Raw genomic sequence first — 22,860 nt, forward strand, 5'->3', positions numbered from 1 at the left:
GTGAACTCAGCCCTTTCCTATCAAGAGCAAGAAGCACTTCTGGAAATGACATCAGATCACATGTTGAAGGAACTGTTTAATGAAAAAGCCTAAAGGTAGCCATACACTGGTCGATTTGCCATCAGATTCGACCAACAGATAGATCCCTCTCTGATCGAATCTGATCAGAGAGGGATTGTATGGCTACCTTTTACTGCAAACAGATTGTGAACCGATTTCAGCCTGAAACCGTTCACAATCTGTTGTGGTGGTGGTGCTGCCGCCGCTCCCCCCGCCCGCATGCCCGTATACACTACCTGCTCCGCCGGCGCGACTCCAGTCCCCAGGTCTCCGCTGTCTTCTCCGCTCTGGTCTCCAGGTCCAGCATGCTTTACTTCTTCCTGCCCGGCAGGAAGTTTAAACAGTAGAGCGTCCTCTACTGTTTAAACTTCCTGCCGGGCAGGAGGAACTGAAGCATGCCGGAGACCAGAGTGGAGAAGAAGCAGCGGTGACAGCGGGGGCAGTCGCGCTGGCGGAGCAGGTAATGTATGCGGGCTCTATTGCGTCGGTCGTCGGGCACTCGAACTCGCTAGCGACGCGCTCCCTACCCGCGGGCGATCGACGGTAATTTTCCGCAGGGAGCGATCGACGGGATCGGACGAAATGGATCGAAATTCGGCGTGTAGCGCGAACGATTGGCAGCAGATTCGATCCCAGTGATCAAATCTGCTGTCGAAACGGCGGCAAATCGGGCCAGTGTATGGCCAGCTTAACTGAATTCTGGAGCCAAGCTGCAAAACTGCACCCAGATGTGGGGGGAAAAGCTATTGAAGCTTTACTGCCATTTGGCTCCACATACTTGTGTGAGTTTTCTTCATTGACATGTTTAAAAACTAAAGAACGGAACTGTCTTCAGCTGGAATCAGACTTGATTTTATCAGTAAGCACTCTCCAGCCACGACTGCAAAGACTGATGTCAGAGAAACAGGCACAAATTTCCCATTAAGTGTAATATTGGTTAACACTGTATGTATTCCTAATTATTGGCCAGCACTGCGTAGTATGTTGGCGCTTCAATAAATAATAATAATATTAATAGCATTATTATTATTATTATTATTAAATGTACATATTGTATTGTTTTTTTTACTTATTGAGTTGTTAACATCTTGCGAAATCACAGGTGGTACTTGAGAAATTTCATGCGATAAAAGTGGTACAATTTCTGAAAAGGTTGAAAAGCCCTGCTCTACATCACAGTCAGCAGGCACATTGTAGCCAATCAGGCTACACTCCCTCCTGGATCCGCTCCCCCCTTATAAAAGGCAGGCAGTGTCAGGCTTTTCACTCACTCGTGTGCCTGCATTAATTAGAGAAGGGAAAACTGCTGCAGACTCTCATAGTGAAAGCTTAGTTAGGCTCTTGTAGGCTTCTTAGCTTGCTCCTTGCTGATTCTTATTGCTAAAAAAAGCACCCCTCAACAGCTCTTTTGAGAGCTAATCTTGTTCTTGTGATCTATTTTTTTGTGTGGCCCACTGACACTTGTATTGCATAGACAGCCTTGGTAATTCCTACTGTGTGTGCTACTGCCAGGCCCAGCACATTCAGTGACTACCTGTGTGTGTGACAGGTGCACATTGTAATACCCATCACTGCATATACCTACCTACCTGTTGTTCACTTCAGTGCACCCACCTAACTACGTGAGCACACGCAGTGTCACTGTGCCTGTCTGGTACCTGTGTGTGTGTGACAGGTGCACATTGTAATACCCATCACTGCATATACCTACTACCTGTTCACTTCAGTGCACCCACCTAACTACGTGAGCGCACGCAGTGTCACTGTGCCTGTCTGGTACCTGTGTGTGTGACAGGTGCACAATGTAATACCTATCACTGCATATATCTACTACCTGTTGTTCACTTCAGTGCACCCACCTACCTACGTGAGCGCATGCAGTGTCACAGTGCCTGTCCGGTACCTGTGTGTGTGTGACAGGTGCACATTTGTAATACCAGTCATTGCATAATTGTTCACAGTACCTGTGTGACCGCACACTGTGTAATATACCACTCCGAGCATACCTGTTAACTGCACATGTGTGACAGCTGCACATTGTATTGTAATACCAGTCACTGCATACCTTTCACTGCATCTGTGACTGCACATTGTATTATACCTGGCAGTCAGTGCATACCTTTTACTTGAATGGATGGCAGACTTGCCCTCCATAACAGATTCTCGTAAAAGTCGATTAGTAGTGTCATATACAGCAGGGCCCTGAAAGTCCTCCTATATTGTTGTTTTTTGTCACTACTTCGGGACTTGCATGCCATGGATGTGTGGTGGTAGCCGTTTATCAGGCTCCAACTCCGGACCGGAATCGAACCCTGACTCCCCGGCCGTGCGCTTTCTTTAACCTCCTGAGCGGTATGGACGAGCTCAGCTCGTCCATCACCGCCGGAGGCTGCCGCTCAGGCCCTGCTGGGCCGATTTTCTTCAAATAAAGTGCAGTACACGCAGCCGGCACTTTGCCAGCCGCGTGTGCTGCCTGATCGCCGCCGCTCTGCGGCGATTCGCCGCGAGCAGCGGCGAAAGAGGGTCCCCCCAGCTGCCTGAGCCCTGCGCAGCCGGAACAAAAAGTTCCGGCCAGCGCTAAGGGCTGGATCGGAGGCGGCTGACGTCAGGACGTCGGCTGACGTCCATGACGTCACTCCGCTCGTCGCTATGGCGACGATCTAAGCAAAACAAGGAAGGCCGCTCATTGCGGCCTTCCTTGTTTATTCTGGGCGCCGGAGGCGATTGGAAGAACGCCTCCGGAGCGCCCTCTAGTGGGCTTTCATGCAGCCAACTTTCAGTTGGCTGCATGAAATAGTTTTTTTTTTAATTAAAAAAAAACCCTCCCGCAGCCTCCCTGGCGATGTCAATAGAACGCCGGGGAGGTTAACAATGGTAGAGAAAGAACCATCCACAGTATGAGCAGCGATGGACTACTGGGTGCGCAGGCTTGACCTGTGGCCAGAGCTGTCACAGTTTGCCATCCAACTTCTGTCTTGCCCTGCCGCAAGCGTCCTGTCAGAAAGGACCTTCAGCACAGCTGGAGGCATTGTCACTGAGAAGAGAAGTCGCCTAAGTCACAAAAGTGTTCAGTACTTCACCTTTATCAAAATGAATGAGGCATGGATCCCAGAGGGCTACTGCCCGCCCCAAGACTAAGTCAGTCCCCACACACAGCATCTCTGCCTGCACGCCATGTGACTGCCTGCCCCAAGGCTAAGTCGCTCCCCACACAGCACCTCTGCCCGCAGGCCGCTTGACTGCCTTCTCCGCCACCACCAACAGGGTCCAGGACTCCAGGTGGTTTCCTGAATTTTTAAGGCCGCTGCTAGCCGTGGCCGCTATAATAATTTCTCTGGTGTGTGTACATGCCTGCCTAATTTTTCTGGCTGCACTGCAGCTGCAACAACAAAACAAAAGGCATGTACATGTGCCAAATCCCCTTCGTGATCATTACCTTGCCGCGGTGAAGGGGCTTGCGTATCACAATGAAGCAATGACCGCTGACTATATGAGTGTCTTGTGGGATGACACACCCACGATAATGTCATTGGTTCATTGTGGACGGACCAAATTTCACAGTCACTGTTCTGTCAGCCCGGCGACCATATGGGCTGGAAAGCCGCCATCACCTGCACTCTCGTCATGGTGCGCACCAGTCCAGCACGGCGGTCACTACACAAACAGCTGTTTGCAGTCACTGCATACCTTTCACTGCATCTGTGACTGCACATTGTATTATACTTGGCAGTCAGTGCATACCTTTCACTTGAATGGAAAGCAGACTTGCCCTCCATAACAGATTCTCGTTACAGGTAGTAAAGTCGATCAGTGTCATATACAGCAGGGCCTAGAAAGTCCTCCTGTATTGTTATTTTTGGTCACTACCTCGGGACATGCATGCCATGCCTGCTGCCTTCCTTGGATGTGTGGTGCTGGTAGCCGTTTCTTAGGCCCCCACTCCGGACCGGAATTGAACCAGGATTCCCCGGCCATTACCCGTGGGCACCATGCTACTGAGAAAGTACCACCGAAAGTTTCACACAGTTGAATGAATGGCAGACTTGCCCTCCATAACAGATTCTCGTTAAAGGCAAGTGGTGTCATCTCTGGCACACAGCGCTGGGTCAAGGGTCCATCTGACCACAGATGCCTGGTCTGCAAAGCACGGTCAGGGCAGGTACATTACTTATACAGCAAATGGGTCCTTACTTGGATGTGTGGTGGTGGTAGCCGGTTCTCAGGCTCCCACTCCGGATCGGAATCGAACCCTGATTCCCCGGCCATTACCCGTGGTCACTCAGAATGGCAGACTTGCCCTCCATAACAGATTCTCGTTACAGGTACTGAACAGCCAGCAGAAAATGTAATTTAAAAAAAATAGATGTAAGCTTTAACAATGGTAGAGCAAGAACGATCGAAAGTTGATAAGGCAGTCAGACATTACCTGATATCACTGAGGAAGAGCAATCTCACCATGGTGCGCACCAGTCCAGCACGGCTGTCACTACACAAACAGCTGTTTGCGGTGCGTTATACAGTGAGTTTGGTGTGTCAGTGTGAAGCAGTACTCTAATTACACTCCCTGATTGATGTATATGTTACGGCCAGAACCCAAAGTCTGGCCACTTCGGGTTCTGGCCGGTCAAAATGCGAAGTGGCAGGCTCATGTGGCCAAAGTAAGAAACAAGTATGAATATCGGACTTTGGCCGGCCAGAACGCGTTGTGACTTAACGTGGCCGGCCAAGTCCCAAAGTCCCGCTCACCGCCGCCAGGAAGCCCCGCTCACCTCTCCTCCCTGCTGGCGCTATTTAGACCTCCGATCAGGGCGACCGTACAGAGAGAAGCATAGCAGCTGCCAGCTCACACGAGACCCGCAGGACCTGAACACTTCAATGCAGAAGTGACGTCATTGAACACTTCCGCATATGAAGTGTATGGGTCCGTGCGGGTAGCGTGTGCGCTGCTCTGCCTTTCTCCACCTCTCTGGTCACCCTGATCGAAGGTCTAAATAGCGCCTCCACAAAAGCTCCCCCAGCCCAGCAAAGCACCCCCAGCTATGCAAGGCACCCAGCAAAGCCCACCCCCAGCCATGCAAAGCCGCCCCCCCCAACCATGCAAAGCATTTCCAGGATGAAAATCACCCAGCAAAGACCCCCCCCCAGCCATGCACAGTCCCCCAGCAAAGCACCCACAGCCATGCACAGCCCCCCAGCAAAGCACCCACAGCCATGCACAGCCCCCCAGCAAAGCACCGACTGCCATGCACAGCCCCCCAAACATGCACAGCCCCCCAGCAAAGCACCCACAGCCATGCACATCCCCCCAGCAAATCACGGACAGCCATGCACAGCCCCCCAGCAAAACGCTGCTTTGCATCAAATCCAGATTTTTCCCCGGGACTTTTGCCGTCTATCCCACTCATCCATGCCCCCCTCCAGGTGTTGAAACATCTTTTCCATCACTTTTGTGGCCAGCATAAGTGTTTCTAGTTTTCAAAGTTCGCCTCCCCATTGAAGTCTATTGCGGTTCGCGAAAGTTCACGCGAACCGAACTTTTGCGGAAGTTCGCGAACCCGGTTCGAGAACCGAAAATCGGAGGTTCGGGCCATCTCTAGTTATGGCTTCAGTTTCTACAGATGCGATTGAATCGGCTGGATATCAACGGGGAAAAATCATTAAGGGTCCGGCTACCTTTAAAGGATACTTAACGCTGGTAAAAATTTAAAAACAGGGGAAGCAGGGATGTGTAGGAGACTCACCTCATGCCCACCGCTAACCCATCCTATATAATAATTCTCAACTGGCTCTGCGTCCCCTGTCCCTGTGTCCGTGCGTTTGCTCTACTGTGCATGTGCAGCACTGACAGCCGTTGGACCAGGAGGAGGTCGAGGGCAAGGGGGGGATGCGAGGGCATGCGCGCTGACATGCGGTGGTGGTCTCGGGCGGCAGTGGAGGGGGATTGTGAGACAGACCTAGACCTAGAGCCTGTTATATTAACGGGTTTAGGTCTACTAGTCCTCCATAATTTTTTTTAATGCCCCCCCCCCCCCCAAACTACTTCTGAGTTGGTAGTGAGCACTGTGCAGACGCTCCCCGGTGACACGCCTCCCTGATCGCGCGCCTACGTAGTGCACATGAACAGAATGCTCCCGGCCAATCAGAGATGCGTGTCGCTAGGCAGCATCTGCGCATTGTTCACTCACTCTCCCAACCCGGAAGTAGCTTCAGGGGGCCATTAGAACAAGGGTGGAGGGGGAGAGGAAGAAGGAGGAAGCAGTGGGCATGAGGCGAGCCTCCTACACATGCCTGCTCCCCGGTTTTTAAATTCTTAACAGCGCTAAGGTATCCTTTAGGCTGGTTTCACAGTGGGACGTTGCGTTTTAGGGGACGTTATGGTCGCATAACGTGCCCCTAACGCAACGCCTGGTGGTGTTGGAGCAGGACGCTACCAAGAGCCGCGTTACCCCCCCCCCCCCATTTTGGGCTCACATACACATGTACTCTAGAAATTTTGCATGACTTTATGGTAGGGAATAGATTGTGAGCAATTCTGAGGACAGTCTCCAATAGGGACGCAGCGAAACTAAATGGGTGTCGCCACGCACTGGAACATCGGCGTGGTCATGATGAGTCATGGGCAGACTTAAAAAAAAAAAAATACAAAACACAAAATAAGTAGCGGTGTTATTCACAGAGATTAGGTCTGACCAGATACATTTTAGATAAAATATTCAAGTAGTTACATGCCTCATGATAATTCATCAAGTAGTCAAATGGCAGCAGATACCCCCACAAAATGCAATCAGGTTGACGGCAGATACCCCCACAAAATGCAATCAGGTTGACGGCAGATACCCCCACAAAATGCAATCAGGTTGACGGCAGATACCCCCACAAAATGCAATCAGTTTGGCTGCAGATACCCCCACACAATGCAATCAGGTTGGTGGAAGATACCCCCACACAATGCAATCAGGTTGGCTGCAGATACCCCCACACAATGCAATCAGGTTGGCTGCAGATACCCCCACAAAATGCAATCAGGTTTGCTGCAGATACCCCCACACAATGCAATCAGGTTGGTGGCAGAGATACCCCCACACAATGCAATCAGGTTGGCTGCAGATACCTCCACACAATGCAATCAGGTTGGTGGCAGATACCCCCACACAATGCAATCAGGTTGGCTGCAGATACCCCCACACAATGCAATCAGGTTGGTGGCAGATACCCCCACACAATGCAATCAGGTTGGCGGCAGATACCCCCACACAATGCAATCAGGTTGGCTGCAGATACCCCCACACAATGCAATCAGGTTGGCTGCAGATACCCCCACACAATGCAATCAGGTTGGTGGCAGAGATACCCCCACACAATGCAATCAGGTTGGCTGCAGATACCCCCACACAATGCAATCAGGTTGGTGGCAGATACCCCCACACAATGCAAGTCCCCCCCCAGCTTGGAAGGGGGGGGGGCAGAGGGCACAGATCAGTGGGCACAGATCAGTGGGGAAGCCTCCCTTACCTAGGGGGCCCCCCTTCCGCGCACCCCCCCTCCTCCAGAAGTGCAGCCAGCAGCGAGCGGAGAATAGCTTACCGAGCTTCAGTCTTCAGATGATGCTATCTTTGCTCCACTCCGCATGCCGCTGCTGCCCTGCTGGTCTCTGTCTCCTGTAGTGACGCTGTCCAATCACGCTCTCGCAGGAAGTACTGCGAGAACGTGATTGGACAGCGTCACTACAGCAGACAGAGACCAGCAGGGCAGCGGCATGCGGACTCGGAGCGGAGATAGCATCATCTCTGTAGCTATTCTCCGCTCGCTGCTGGCTGTACTTCTGGAGGAGGGGGTGCGCGGAAGGGGGGGGCCCTAGGTGAGTGAGGGGGGGACGCTTCCCCTCCTCCCCGCCGCTCTGTGCCCAATTCCCCCCCTTCCAAGCTGTGCCCCCCAGGAGGAGGGGCAGTCGGGGACCATCGGTGGTTCGGTGGCTCAGTCCGAGCCTGCAACGTGGGCACTGTGAACATCCCATTGATTTTTCATTGCTGTGCGGTGGGGTGCGTTACAGGCTGCTCTAACGTGCGCCTGTAACGTCCCACTGTGAAACCAGCCTTAAAATTGTTTCCAAGAAGTGCACTGCAAATGCTATATTAATGCAGTGATTCAGTTTCCTAAGGCCTTGTTCACATTGCGTTCGGCTCGCGTGTCCATCCACGGTTGGCTTTTTTTCCAAGCTTTTTTAAAGTGTTTTCGGGCGATTTTCTGAGTGTTCGCTAGTTTTTGTGGGCATTTTTGTAAGCGCTTTTGCAGAGCACTTCCATCTTTTGACCTGGATAAAGATAATACAATGTATTTAAAAAAAAAAAAAAGCTTGCCAAAGCGATTTTGTGAGCATTTTGCGTTTTTGCTATACTTTCCATTGAGGCAAATCGTCTCAAAAATGGCCCAAACACCACTTTTCTAAGCGGATCGCAAACGAACCGCTCAGATATGAACTCTCATAGAGAATCATTGCACAAGCGCTTTCAGGGTGATTTTGAAAATCGCCCACGCTTAAAATCTTACAAAACCGCCTATAATGTGAACAAGGCCAGACTTATGCTGGGAATACACGGTACGTTTTCGAGGCTCGATTATCCCACCCGATCGATTCTCCGCTCGATTTCGCGCCCGATTCTCTTATCTTCCATTCGTTTTCCTTATCTTTTCCCATTGTTCCCCATGCAAAATCGAGCGCGGAAACCATCGGACATGTCGGTAATTATCTATCAAGCCATTTAAATGGCTCAAAATCCAGCCGTGTATTCCCAGCATTAGTATTGTTTTCGATTCTCCAGCATGAAGTGTAGTTTCAGATTCCTGTTTAGAAGTGTCTGCAGATGAGGGCTGCAGAGTCAGCTGGCTGCAGTGACGCTTCAGTTTCGTTTCTCCTGTAATGGGATGGCTCTTCTTCCGTGTTCAGCTTACATATACTAGCTCAGTGAGGCACACAGTGACTGACAACACAACAGCATCTCGGCAGCTACAGTGTTGCTTGCTGCTCGGAACTTCCCCAACCAACCTCAAATAATAAGGTAAGAAAGAAGACATTACAACCACAAAGCAATAGAATGTAAACAAAACGAGCTTAGCCTTGCAGCATTGTAACAATGTGGTTATTTTCCAACTGCATATTTCTAATTTCAGACGTGGTATATGACTAACTATATAGCATAGATAGACTTCTATGTTCAGTTGTTGCTGGCAGGTATGAGGGAGGGGTACACTGCAGAAATAGTGTGTAATGTATACTGAGGAATACTCTGGCTGCTATTGCTGATTCTTTTGCTTTTGTATTAAGCACTGAGTCACAATTGTTTTTGATCAATGAGTAATCAATAATTTAGCCTGTTATAGAACCACTACTTGACCTAAGCCCGTTTAAAAACGAGCTCTAGGTCTCTGTCACACCACCGCCACATGCCAGTGCGCCTTCGCACGCACCCATCAGCTGCGCGCGAGCACCCGTCTGCCGCACACGCGCACCTGTCCACCGGCTCACACGCCTGCCTGGCTCCCTGGCCCCATCCTCCTGTCCCAACGGCTGTCCGTGCTGCACATGCACAGTAGCAGGGACAGGATGACACAGGGACAGGATGACGCTGGGACACTTAGGTTTTATTACATAAGATACATGTTATAGCCATACATGGGACAGTAGCTGTCAGTGCAACACCTTGCTCGAATCTGCTTAAACTTGAACCTGTTTATGGCCACCTTAACGCAGGAAGAGTATACAAATGTATTGGCTGTTTGTTACATGCATGTTTGTTCCACATTAGTACCAGATACCCAGTGGTGCGTCGCGGTGGGGCGTAACAGTCACATTGTAACATGGCATGCCACACTGCAATGCACCATCTATGCAATGTTCACAGTGTGACAGGTGCAATATAATGGCGTGCAGTGCGTTGCTGAAAAATGCACTCTTTAACTATGAGGCTGGTTTCACACTGTAAACTGGCGGCAGTGATGCAGTGTGTCGCTTCCGCTGCATCGCACCGCCAGAAACAGGCCTTCGTAAAATACTGTTACTACACGTTATTCCCCATCTGGCATTGGGCCAAGCAGGAAGTGACGCACGCTTGCAGTCACTTCCTGCTTCGGGCAATGCAGAATTGCGCCATAAAGTTGCATTGGTAATTTTTAAAACATCTCTGCGTCGCCATAGACTAACATGACTTCCAGGCAGGCGCAGATCGCCGCAGAAGACACATGGTAACGTGAGGTGCAGTAAAAATACCCCCCCCCCCCCAGTGTGAGAGGGCCCTGACGTTGAAGCTTACTTTTCATTGACTGTATGTGACGCAACACTCATATAACGTGCAGCGCAGCTTTCCCGATTTATTGCGTCCTTGCAGTTACAGTGAACGTAATGCCCTCTGTGAACCTAGCCTCAGGGTGAGTTCACACTAGGGGCTTGATTCACTAAACCGTGATAATTAATATCACGGTCGCACTATGGTTTTGCGGATGTTATAACGCGCATAACAGATTGCACTTGAAACCAGTTACGCGCATTATAACGTTTGCAAAACGCTAGTGGGACTGTGATATCCGTTATCACGGTTTAGTGAGTCAAGCCCTATGCCTTTGCGCTGCATTCCCGCCGTAAGTTACACTCACACTCAAATTGCGTTTTCACACTAGAAATTTGTGCGTTTTCATGAGCATGGTTTCCTGCATATCTGTGCATATTTAAACGTGCATTTGTGGCCAAATTAATATTAAGACTGTGAATTAAAAATAATTAATTAATTAATTAATATAAACGGAAAAATATGTATGAAGTAAACAAGCCAATTACTGACCTGAGCTGTCAGTTCTACAAATTTCTGCATTGTGGAAGAACATGAAAAAGCAGATGGAGTGTCAATGGCACCTTAGGGCCCATTCACACTAGAAATCGCTAAGCGCTAACGCAAAACGCTGAGCGTTTTTCTGGCGTTTTTTCCTAGCGATTTTTCACAGTATAGAGCGTTTTTCCAGCGATTAGCGGTTTTCGATTTCTAGTTAAATTCAAATACTTTTATTGAATCGCTAATCGCTCCAGAATCGCTCAAAGAAAACGCTGCATGCAACGCGTTTGCGTTTCAGCAAATCGCTAAACGCTTAGATGAGAACACTTCCATACACTTTCATTGTGCACACGTTTTTCAAATCTCTAGCGATTTTCAGCAAAGCTGAAATCGCTCTGAAAACACACAAGTGTGAATGGGCCCTCACGCTTTGGTGGTGGTTCACCCCAGGCACTTGCCATGTGTATCAGTTGTATGATTCCCCAAAGATGTGGTCTGGCTGTGCATTGTCCTCCCCACAGTACACTGCAGTGGAATTCTGAAGCCCAGCAATGGATTGTCTACAGGAATAGGGGCAGGATCCCACGCAAAATTAAATAAACTGGGGCACTTGGTTTTCTGCAATGAATGGAGAAGAACTATTTGGTCTTTGGCATCAATAATTTGTATTTTCTCATTGAAATGAACCAATTCTGATTGACTGTTTGCAGCTCCTCCCCCATTTCTGAATTTGAACCCCAATCACCCAATGACTGACTGTAGCAAGTTTGACGCCTCTGCCGTTAACCGTGTAAGAATGGCAGCAGTTTAAATATTCCCCTTGAAAATTAATAGGTGGATTTTGATTGGCTGTTGTAGGCTCCACCCATTTTTCTGAATATTAATCCCATTCACCCAGTGACTAACTGTGCATAATTTGAGAACCCTGCCATTAACAGAGTAAGAATGGCTGCAGTTTACATTTTTCCAGTGAAATTTGTGTTTGTCTACGCCCACTTTTTGTAACCCTGACACACAGTCACTCAATGACCAAGTTTATAAACTTTCAGGTAACTGGCATCAAAATTGTGTGAATGGAAGCAGTTTATCAAACAAAGACATCTGATTGGCTGTCTATGGCTCAGCCCCCTTTAGTGAATTTGAACCCCAGTCACTTATTGACCGACTGTAGCAGGTTTGAGGCCTCTGCCAATAACAGTGTAAGAATGGCAGCAGTTTAAATATTCCCCTTGAAAATCAATAGGTGATTTTTAATTGGCTGTTGTAGGCTCCCCCCACTTTTCTAAATATTAATCATAGAAAGCAACAAAAAAGAGAATTGGCTATTCTTTTTTGTTGCTTTCTATATCTATTGTTGGCAGGATGCATGAAAAGTTTTTCTTAGATCAGTGATTATTATCATCATTTATTTTCCCCATTTCCCATTCAACTTCAGTTTTCCTTTTTGAGTAATTTATATAATGTAAATATTAATCCCAGTCACACATTGACCAACAGTGTCAAGTTTAAAAACCCTGCCATTAACAGTGTAAAAGTGGCTGCAGTTTATATTTTCTCATGTAAAAAGTTAGTTGTTTTTGGCTCTGCCTACTGTTTCAAACATTGATATACAGTAACTCAATAACCAAGTTTATAAACTTTGGGGTCCTTGATATCGATAATTTGCATTTTACCACTGAAATAAAAAAAATGTGTCTGTTTGTGGCCTCACCCCCTTTTCAGAATTTGAATCCCAATCTCACAATGACTGATTGTCCCAGATTTGAGGCCTCTGCCAGTGTAAAGCTGGCCACTAACGGTCCAATTTCAAGCAAAAAATCGTTTGAGCGATCAGAAATTCTGATCAGAAGTGAAATATTGTAATACATCGTTCACTACACCATCAACGAACCAATCTTTGCTTCCTATCTATCACAACCAACAAGAAAATCTAAATTTTGGTTAGACGAAAATTCATTTGGACGACATTTTTTTCACTCATTCATAAACGATTGTGTCCACCAATGGAGATTATTTACAACCAATCCGATCATTATTTCTTCGATTTTTCGCTAGAAATTGGACCGTTAGTGGCCACCTTAAGAATGGCAGCAATATAAATATTCCCCTTGAAAATCAATAGGTGAACTTTGATTGGTTGTGGCAAGCTCCACCCACTTTCCTGAATATTAATCCCAGTCACCAAGTGACCAGCTGTGTGAAGTTTGAGAATCCTGCCATTCACAGAGTAAGGCCTGGTGCACACCAAAAACCGCTAGCAGATCCGCAAAATGCTAGCATTTCTATGGCGTTTTGCTAGCGTTTTGCAGATTGCTGCAGCGGATTTCAGTATAGTACATTTCATATATTGTTACAGTAAAGCTGTTACTGAACAGCTTCTGTAACAAAAACGCCTGCAAAACCGCTCTGAACTGCCGTTTTTCAGAGCGGTTTGCGTTTTTCCTATACTTAACATTGAGGCAGAAACGCATCCACAATCCAAAAAATGCCTCACCCCGGGAGGATTCGTTTCTGCAAAACGCCTCCCGCTTTGGTGTGCACCACCCCATTGAGATACATTGACCAAGCGGATCCACAGCCGCAAGCGGATCTGAAAACGCCCAAAAAGCCGCTCGGTGTGCACCAGCCCTATGAATGGCTGCAGTTTATATTTTCCCATGTAAAAAATTTAGTTGTTGGCTCCACCCCCTTTTTTTAACCTTGACATACAGTCACTCACAGACCAAGTTTGTGAGCTTTCACTGAAAATAAACAAATCTGATTGGCTGTTTGTGGCCCAGCCCCCTTTTCAAAATGTAAACCCCACTTACCCAATGACCAACTGTACCAGGTTTGAGGCCTTTGCCGTTAAGAGAGTAAGAATGGCAGCAACGTAAATATTCCCCTTGAAAATCAATAGGTGAATTATGATTGGCTGTTTTTGGCTCCACTCACTTTTCTGGATATTAACCACTTCCCGACCGCCTAACGCACAGAGGCGGCCGGGAAGTGGAGCCCTTAAGGACCGGCTCACCCACAGAGGCGGCGGTCCATTTAAGGGCATGGGCGGAGCGATCGCGTCATCCGTGACGCGATCCTCCGCCGGCGCCTGTCACCGCTCGCCCGCCGCAACATCCCGCCGGCTATACAGAAGCGCCGGCGGGATGTTAACCCCGCGATCGCCGCATACAAAGTGTATAATACACTTTGTAATGTTTACAAAGTGTATTATACAGGCTGCCTCCTGCCCTGGTGGTCCCAGTGTCCGAGGGACCACCAGGGCAGGCTGCAGCCACCCTAGTCTGCACCCAAGCACACTGATTTCTCCCCCCCCTGCCCCAGATCGCCCACAGCACCCCTCAGACCCCCCCCTGCCCAGACCCCTGTTCGCACCCAATCACCCCCCTAATCACCCATCAATCACTCCCTGTCACTATCTGTCAACGCTATTTTTTTTTTATCTCACAAGTTAGCGGAAAATTACACTTTGTGAAAAAAAAACAATTAAAATCAATTTCCGCTAACTTGTGACAAAAAAATAAAAACTTCTATGAACTCACCATACTCCTAACGGAATACCTTGGGGTGTCTTCTTTCTAAAATGGGGTCATTAGTGGGGTTCCTATACTGCCCTGGCATTTTAGGGGCCCTAAACCGTGAGGAGTAGTCTTGAAACAAAAATGACCTGTGAAATCCTAAAGGTACTCATTGGACTTTGGGCCCCTTAGCGCAGTTAGGGTGCAAAAAAGTGCCACACATGTGGTATCGCCGTACTCGGGAGAAGTAGTACAATGTGTTTTGGGGTGTATTTTTACACATACCCATGCTGGGTGGGAGAAATACCGCTGTAAATGGACAATTGTGTGTTAAAAAATCAAAAGATTGTCATTTACAGAGGTGTTTCTCCCACCCAGCATGGGTATGTGTAAAAATACACCCAAAACACATTGTACTACTTCTCCCGAGTACGGCGATACCACATGTGTGGCACTTTTTTGCACCCTAACTGCGCTAAAGGGCCCAAAGTCCAATGAGTACCTTTAGGATTTCACAGGTCATTTTGAGAAATTTCGTTTCAAGACTACTCCTCACGGTTTAGGGCCCCTAAAATGCCAGGACAGTATAGGAACCCCACAAATGACCCCATTTTAGAAAGAAGACACCCCAAGGTATTCCGTTAGTAGTATGGCGAGTTCATAGAAGATTTTATTTTTTGTCACAAGTTAGCGGAAATTGATTTTAATTGTGTTTTTTCACAAAGTGTCATTTTCCGCTAACTTGTGACAAATAATAAAATCTTCTATGAACTCACCATACTCCTAACGGAATACCTTGGGGTGTCTTCTTTCTAAAATGGGGTCATTTGTGGGGTTCCTATACTGCCCTGCATTTTAGAGGCCCTAAACCGTGAGGAGTAGTCTTGAAACCAAATTTCTCAAAATGACCTGTGAAATCCTAAAGGTACTCATTGGACTTTGGGCCCTTTAGCGCAGTTAGGGTGCAAAAAAGTGCCACACATGTGGTATCGCCGTACTCAGGAGAAGTAATATAATGTGTTTTGGGGTGTATTTTTACACATACCCATGCTGAGTGTGAGAAAGATCTCTGTAAATGGACAATTGTGTGTAAAAAAAATTAACAAATTGTCATTTACAGAGATATTTCTCCCACCCAGCATGGGTATGTGTAAAAATACACCCCAAAACACATTATACTACTTCTCCTGAGTACGGCAATACCACATGTGTGGCACTTTTTTGCACCCTAACTGCGCTAAGGGGTCCAAAGTCCAATGAGCACCTTTAGGCTTTACAGGGGTGCTTACAATTTAGCACCCCCCAAAATGTCAGGACAGTAAACACACCCCACAAATGACCCCATTTTGGAAAGTAGACCCTTCAAGGTATTCAGAGAGGGGCATGGTGAGTCCGTGGCAGATTTCATTTTTTTTTTTGTCGCAAGTTAGAAGAAATGGAAACTTTTTTTTTTTTTTTTTTTCACAAAGTGTCATTTTCCGCTTACTTGTGACAAAAAATATCTTCTATGAACTCACTATGCCTCTCAGTGAATACTTTGGGATGTCTTCTTTCCAAAATGGGGTCATTTGGGGGGTATTTATACTATCCTGGAATTCTAGCCCCTCATGAAACATGACAGGGGGTCAGAAAAGTCATAGATGCTTGAAAATGGGAAAATTCACTTTTTGCACCATAGTTTGTAAACGCTATAACTTTTACCCAAACCAATAAATATACACTGAATGGTTTTTTTTTAATCAAAAACATGTTTGTCCACATTTTTCGCGCTGCATGTATACAGAAATTTTACTTTATTTGAAAAATGTCAGCACAGAAAGTAAAAAAAATCATTTTTTTGCCAAAATTCATGTCTTTTTTGCTGAATATAATAAAAAGTAAAAATCGCAGGAGCAATCAAATAGCACCAAAAGAAAGCTTTATTAGTGACAAGAAAAGGAGCCAAAATTCATTTAGGTGGTAGGTTGTATGAGCGAGCAATAAACCGTGAAAGCTGCAGTGGTCTGAATGGAAAAAAAGTGGCCGGTCCTTAAGGGGTAGAAAGCCCTAGGTCCTCAAGTGGTTAATCTCAGTCACCCAGTGGCCAACTGTGTCAAGTTTGAGAACCCTGGCATTAACAGTGTGAGGCCCAGTGCACACTGGGCGGATCCGCCTGAAAATTCGCATGGCTAATGTATCTCTATGGGCTGCTGCACACCGGCGGTTTGAGGTTTTTAGCAAGCCGCAAACGTGCCTCTTGCTGCACGTTTGCGGTTTGCTTAAAACCTCAAACCGCCGGTGTGCACCAGCCCATAGAGATACATTAGCCACGTGGATGCTGAGGCAGATGCGGCCGGCGGATCGCATCAAGATCCGCCCGGTGTGCACTGGGACTAAACTCATCCGCACCCAAAACCGCTAGCGTTTTGTGGATCTAACGGTTTTGGTGTGCACTGGGCCTCAGAATGGCTGCAGTTTATATTTTTCCATGTAAAAAATTTAGTTTTTTGCTCCGCCCACTTTTTTGACCTTGACATAGAGTCCCTCAATAACCACGTTTATGAGCTTTGGTGTCCTTGGTATCAATAATTTGTATATTCCCATATAAATAAAACAAATCTAATTGGCTAAAGGCGTTTTCACGTGATCGCAGCACATACATACACACATACATACATCCGGTTTTATATATATATATATAGATTTATATAGCGCCGTAATCTTTGGCAGTGCTGTACAGAGTACACTCATAGGAGCATGTTGTTAATTTTTTACTGCACTCTCTTTGTGTCTTTATTCTAGAGAACAATTTTTTTTGTTATTGAGGGAAAATGGGCTCTGAGGTGAAGGAACACCTGAAGATGTTCAGTAACTACTTTGAGAGCATCCTGCGACCTTCCTATATCCTGGGATACATGAGCACCTGGATGCCACAAAGTAAGATTCTTTTATGTCTCACAATACTTACTAAATACTAATACTAAATGTATAAACAATCATAATAGTGCAATATATGGTGAAAGCTACCTGACTTGTCTGAACATCCTGGAGATGCAGACGCACTTCAGTGTTCTCCCCAGAATATTTTTCCAGCCGGGTGGCATGAAAAAGTAGCTGGGTGGGGTGAGATGAGAGAATGCTTCTCTGCACAACTCTGCTTATAGCAAAGGAGGAGGTAAGCCGATGACAGCTTAGTGCTCACCAAAACTAGCCAGGTGGAGCACCCGGCTAAACGAGCCTAGGGAGAACACTGCACTTTAAAATATTTCATCTGAAACAAATAATGGAGATCATTTTGGAATCAATGATGGCCTGTTCAGATCTGTGAAGAAGGTAAGAAGAGGAGACAAGCAAGTGAGGCCCAAGTTCCCGCAGCAACAATAACATTGGTCGTTAATCATCATAATGGATTACTAATGACCTTGGCCCTGAGTCACAAACTGCAAGTGAAATGTATGGGCAGGGTGAAGAGGAGACAATGCACTTGGGGGTCTTTCAGGTGGCCTTGTTGCTAAAGATCTGGCATGCTGGGTCTTTAGGAAACATCAAGGTCCTTCTGTACACATGGTAGATTCTCATCTGCGATGGTCATTAATGGCTGCCTTGGCAGAGTGTCATCTATTGTGAGTGCCTAGATTTAATATGCAGATAGCAGATACCAGATGTGTGAGTGTACCGATTTGTGTCAGCAAGAAACAGAGTTCTGATTATTAGGTGATCTGCAGTATCACCTATAATGCAGATATATACCTGATTATATGGTGATCTGCAGAATCACCTATAATGCAGGTACTGTATATCAGACAGCTGATGTGACAGCAATAGCAAGTATAGTGATTGGTGCAACAGTAGTACTTGATAGGTTTAGCTATACCTCACCAGAGGAGCTGGTGGGTACTAACAGTACAGCGCCCCTAACCAGAGTCAAGGGCCCTCTGGTGAGAGTAGAGTGGTCAGACTAATCGGGTTGGCAACAGACAGACAGATGCAGTACAAAATCGGAAGGCAGAGACAGGAAGGTTTAAACAGGCAGAGTCGGCAGCCAGATCAGATGGACAGAGGTACAGAATCACTGAGCAGAAGAGTAGTCAGAACGAGCCAGAGTCATGCACAGATAATAACACAGTAATGAATAATCTTATAGCTATCAAACAATTCCTATCTTGTGTGAAATCCCCGGTTTCCTCCCGGATCAAAGCACACCGGAACTATCTAAGGTCTGAGCGCCAACACCAAGTATTCGCAACAGCAGACAAGTTGCGAGTGATTCAGCTTGGCTTATGAAGCAGAGGAGACCCCTCCGTCACGCCTACTCCTCTCAGCCAATGAGGAGCAGCGAGTGTCTCCTCTGACGTCAGCCGGCCAGCCAGCTGACGCGCCTCCTCCCCACATAAAGGTCCTGTCTGTGCGCGTGCGCACGCGATAAGGCGACCTTATGTGCAGCTGACAAACCCGTCCTCGGCGTGCTAGACGTCCGAGGCACGGATAGATTGCAAGGCAGAGAGCTGGAGGCAGCTGCGGTGGTAGCGCTGTTCACCACAACTGCCTCTCCAACGTTTGTTACAGTGAGTAATCTTGTTCCATACAGGAAAGAAGCAAGGGGAACTGTCAGATCAACAGGCAGAAGACCTTGAAGAGCCCTGGTGTGTGGTTTATATAAAAATATTGGTGAACCTCCCCTCACCACTGTGGTTACCCTGCCAAAACCTTTGTTAAAGAAAACAGGAAGTGGGATCAAATGTAATAAAATTACTGTGGTCAATAAAGTCTGGGTCCATCCCTTATCCCTGCCTGTCTCAGCCGTGTTACCCTTGAGGAACCTCAACATAAATGAAAAGATCTTAAGGTATCACTGTTTAAATATTTGATATAAGTGTGTGTTGAGCTATTTTGCAGGAGCCAATGTCTAAAAGGGGATGTGTTTAAAACCTTTTTATAACAGCTTCCTAGTTTAGCTCCCATTAGGACTCTTTCACACCAAAAATCTCAAACACATTTTACGTTTTGCGATTTTCACTATGTTGGCCTCCATTGAAACGCAGGAAATATGCAGCAGAACTATAATTGCCTTTTTAGAAAATGGGGAATGCATTCAGTAGGAATGCATTCCCACGATTCCAATTGTAACTTTACTGTACTTGAGTTTGGAAAATTGCAAGCCAATTCAAAAACAAAACGGAACACAGTTGGTGTGAGGGCCCTTTCGCACCAGCTGCTTTCCATTTTATTTTTAAAAAGGCTTGCAATTTTTCAAAATGCAAGTCAAGTAAAGTTACAAATGGATTTATGGTAATGCATTCATTCATACTAAATGGGTTCCTGATTTTCTAATAAGGTGTGACGTCCAGCTCCGCGATCCCCTCTAACTTACTTTAGTACCATCAGGGATTAATCGCCTCCGATGGCTTGTAAGACTGTGAGAGAGCTGACGTTAAAAGACAGGTTGCTGGGTCTTCAGGTAATAATGCGACATTGTGCGCCAAGCTTGTCTAATCTGACACCGTTACCATTCGGGGAATAGGCACATCCGATGGTTTGATATATGGTGAACAGACTGACGCCAAAAGATCGTTTGCACCACTGCCGACAATTGTGATATATGCGCAGTCACCCTCCAATTCTTGTTCCCTTTGCCGCAGTTTACCATTCAGCCTCAGACCCTGAGGGAATCCTGAAGGCAGTCAGCACTGCAGGCAAAGTAACCTATTGGATTGGTTGGTGAGTCCACACACAGTCCAATTCCGATTGTATGTACAATCGATATAATCTGTGATCTCGTATAGAGACCAGGTCGCTGCCACCAATCCACAATAAAGAGTGCGAATAAGCTGAGTCTAACTCTAGCTTAATCCTGTAGGAAAAATGGTTAATACACAACCTTTCTAGAGATAGCAAAACTAACGATAATAATATCAGAACAGTTATGGTAATGTCTCTCAGGAAACGTGAACTTTTTTGCCGAGATTTTTTTCAGAACAGCACTTAGACGAACGATTTTTAATCGTTTATTTAAATAAATAATGCAGAACAAAATATAGCAATAGAAACAAATTGATACAGAAATAATAAGGATTAAATGTGAAAATAGCTATTGATAGTCTGAGCAATGTGTCAAGTTACCGTATGCCCTTTTGCAGTAATAAGTCCAACAGAAGATATCCAATAATGAATAAGTCCAACAGAAGATCCAATAATGAAAAAAATCTGTGGAATGGATAGAAGTCCTTTGATAGACCAGCCAAATCCGTGATGGTACAAGGATGGCTGGAGTCTCTCTCTTTCAGCCTGAGTGTCCAGCCAGTTTTTTAACCCTCTCTCTGCCAGAGGGTGTGGATGGTAGAGGTTTCCCCACCCTTAGCAATCTGACCTCTGAAGTCCAGCCCCTATTGTCTTAGGGACTGAATTGGGTATTCTCCAATTAGGTCATAACTCGGTGAATATCTGACATATCATATAAATACCAACATTTTACATTCCGTCATCCTGCTCTGAACCAATCGATATCAAACTCGCTTGGGGTGACACCTTCTCTGTCTATGGAATCGATATCTCAGACTGTGAGGCAGCTATTTATTCAATTAACATCTCAGAAGGTGTGCTGCGCTGGTCGCATGACACACTGCAAATTGTGCACCACTGGTCCTCAACGGTTCCACAATATCCATCAACAGTTTAAGGGCCATTCACTGCTTCTAGTGTACAAACCTGTCCAATGTCTCTTTGAAGGTTTTATAGCTTTTACAACCAGGTGTTGTTTTGGCCTAGCTAGTATCACCTTTGAAGTAGGAACCAGTGGACTCTGCCATCATGGTTTATGGACCCCTCGCTAGGGCAGAATAAACACCACACCATTTCCTCTAATGTGTAGATGGCTTGGACATGCAGAATATTTTCTTATCCATGTAGCTTGTTATCAAAACCTTTGAAGTACATCTGAATCTTGAGCTATGTGAATGGCTCTGGTTTAGGGTTTATGGGGACTCCCTCTGGGGAACAATGACTGTAAACTGAGTCTGTTGCTTTATGGCCCCTTTGCCAGGAAGAGATATACAACTCTTCCCTGTGTAGCAGAGGTCTGGGCTGAAATAAACACTGTTTTCTAAAAGCAGGCTAATGAATTTAAAGGGGCTCTCCAACTCATATCTTGTGCACATTTTTGTATGATTGCGCAGATGGCGCATTTCTGCCGGTGAACCCGACTGTCACATAAGGCAATCGTAGTTCTACTGCATTGTTACTGCGTTTCGATTGAGGCCAACATAGTGAAAATCTCACACGTTTGCATTTGTGATCGCGTTTTGCATTTCACAGTTTTTGGTGTGAAAGAGCCCAAGGGCCCTTCTTTTTTAGTGTCCTGTTATAGTGCTTCTAATTACAACTCCCAGAATTATTGAGCTCCTCTATTATAATGCTCCTTATTAAGCCCCCTCTACACCATGCAATTCTGCGTGCGATCGATCAAATTCGATTGGATCGATTAAATCCAACATGTCCAATCGGGATTTGATGAATAGTGTGGTCGATTTTGCATTGATAACTATGCAAAATCGACCACACTACCGATCGAATCTCGATCGGACATGTTTGATTTAATAGATCCAATCGAATTTGATCGATCGCATGTGGAATTACATGGTGTAGAGGGGACTTTACAGTGCCCCGTTACAATGCTCTCTATAGATTTCCCCTATTCTGCCTATTATAGTGTCCTTCATCTATTACAGCTCTTTTTGTTTATTGTAAATCCTAAAATACCATAGGAAGAATATGAAGATCAAACATGACAATGTTTTATTGCATTTAATGTTGCAAAACTGGAACAATAAGACCCATCACACAAATCTAACATATCAAGGGATTTTCCATGACTGCAGCTGCTGTAGGAGTAAAAATGGTTATAGTTAGCTGTGCTGTGATTGGCAGCCGGGTGCCTGGAAGCAGAGCGGGGACATGGGGATCCTGGCGGTTGAAGAGGAGGCCAATGGACGTGGGGGAAATAAGAGGTAGACATGGCGATCCCAAAGAGGCGGACGACAACCACGGGGAGAAACCTGGCTACCGGAATCAGAGCGAGGACATGGGGATCCCGGTGGCCAAAGAGGACGCTGAAGAGGACGCCAATAGCCATGGGGAGAATCAGAGGGACATGAGGGGGCATATGGATTCCGAAGAGGAGGCGGATAGCCGCAGGGAAAAGCCTGGCTGTTTGGTCTCCGGAATCAGAGCGGGGACATGGGGATCCCGGTGGCCAGAGAGAAGGCCAATTGCTATGAAGAGAAGCCTCAGGTTTACCACTTCCAGCTCCTAAAACGGAGCCCAAGCTCAGTTCGGGATTACAGCCAGGGAGGTTAAAGAGAGCCCGAGGTGGCCTCAAAAAAAAAAAAAAAAAAGTAGGCTACCTGATCCCCAGGCTGAGCGGATCAGGTAGCTGCAAAAACCGCCGCTCCCCACCGCTCCTTTGAGCCGCAATGACCCACTTTTACTTG

General features: G+C 46.6%; 1 protein-coding gene across 2 annotated transcripts in view; it reads left to right on the forward strand.

The window, feature by feature from the left end:
• The first annotated feature begins 9,013 nt into the window (after positions 1-9,013).
• RIGI (RNA sensor RIG-I) overlaps positions 9,014-22,860 on the forward strand; it is a 108,249-nt gene continuing 94,402 nt past the window's right edge. For both annotated transcript variants that reach the window (XM_068234363.1, XM_068234364.1), the window contains exons 1-2: positions 9,014-9,116; positions 17,177-17,311. In XM_068234363.1, the coding sequence (XP_068090464.1) occupies positions 17,206-17,311 (106 nt within the window). In that variant the 5' untranslated portion in view covers positions 9,014-9,116; positions 17,177-17,205. The remainder of the gene's footprint in view (positions 9,117-17,176; positions 17,312-22,860) is intronic.

This window comes from Hyperolius riggenbachi, chromosome 1 (genome assembly GCF_040937935.1).
Source record: "Hyperolius riggenbachi isolate aHypRig1 chromosome 1, aHypRig1.pri, whole genome shotgun sequence".
Taxonomy (NCBI): domain Eukaryota; kingdom Metazoa; phylum Chordata; class Amphibia; order Anura; family Hyperoliidae; genus Hyperolius; species Hyperolius riggenbachi.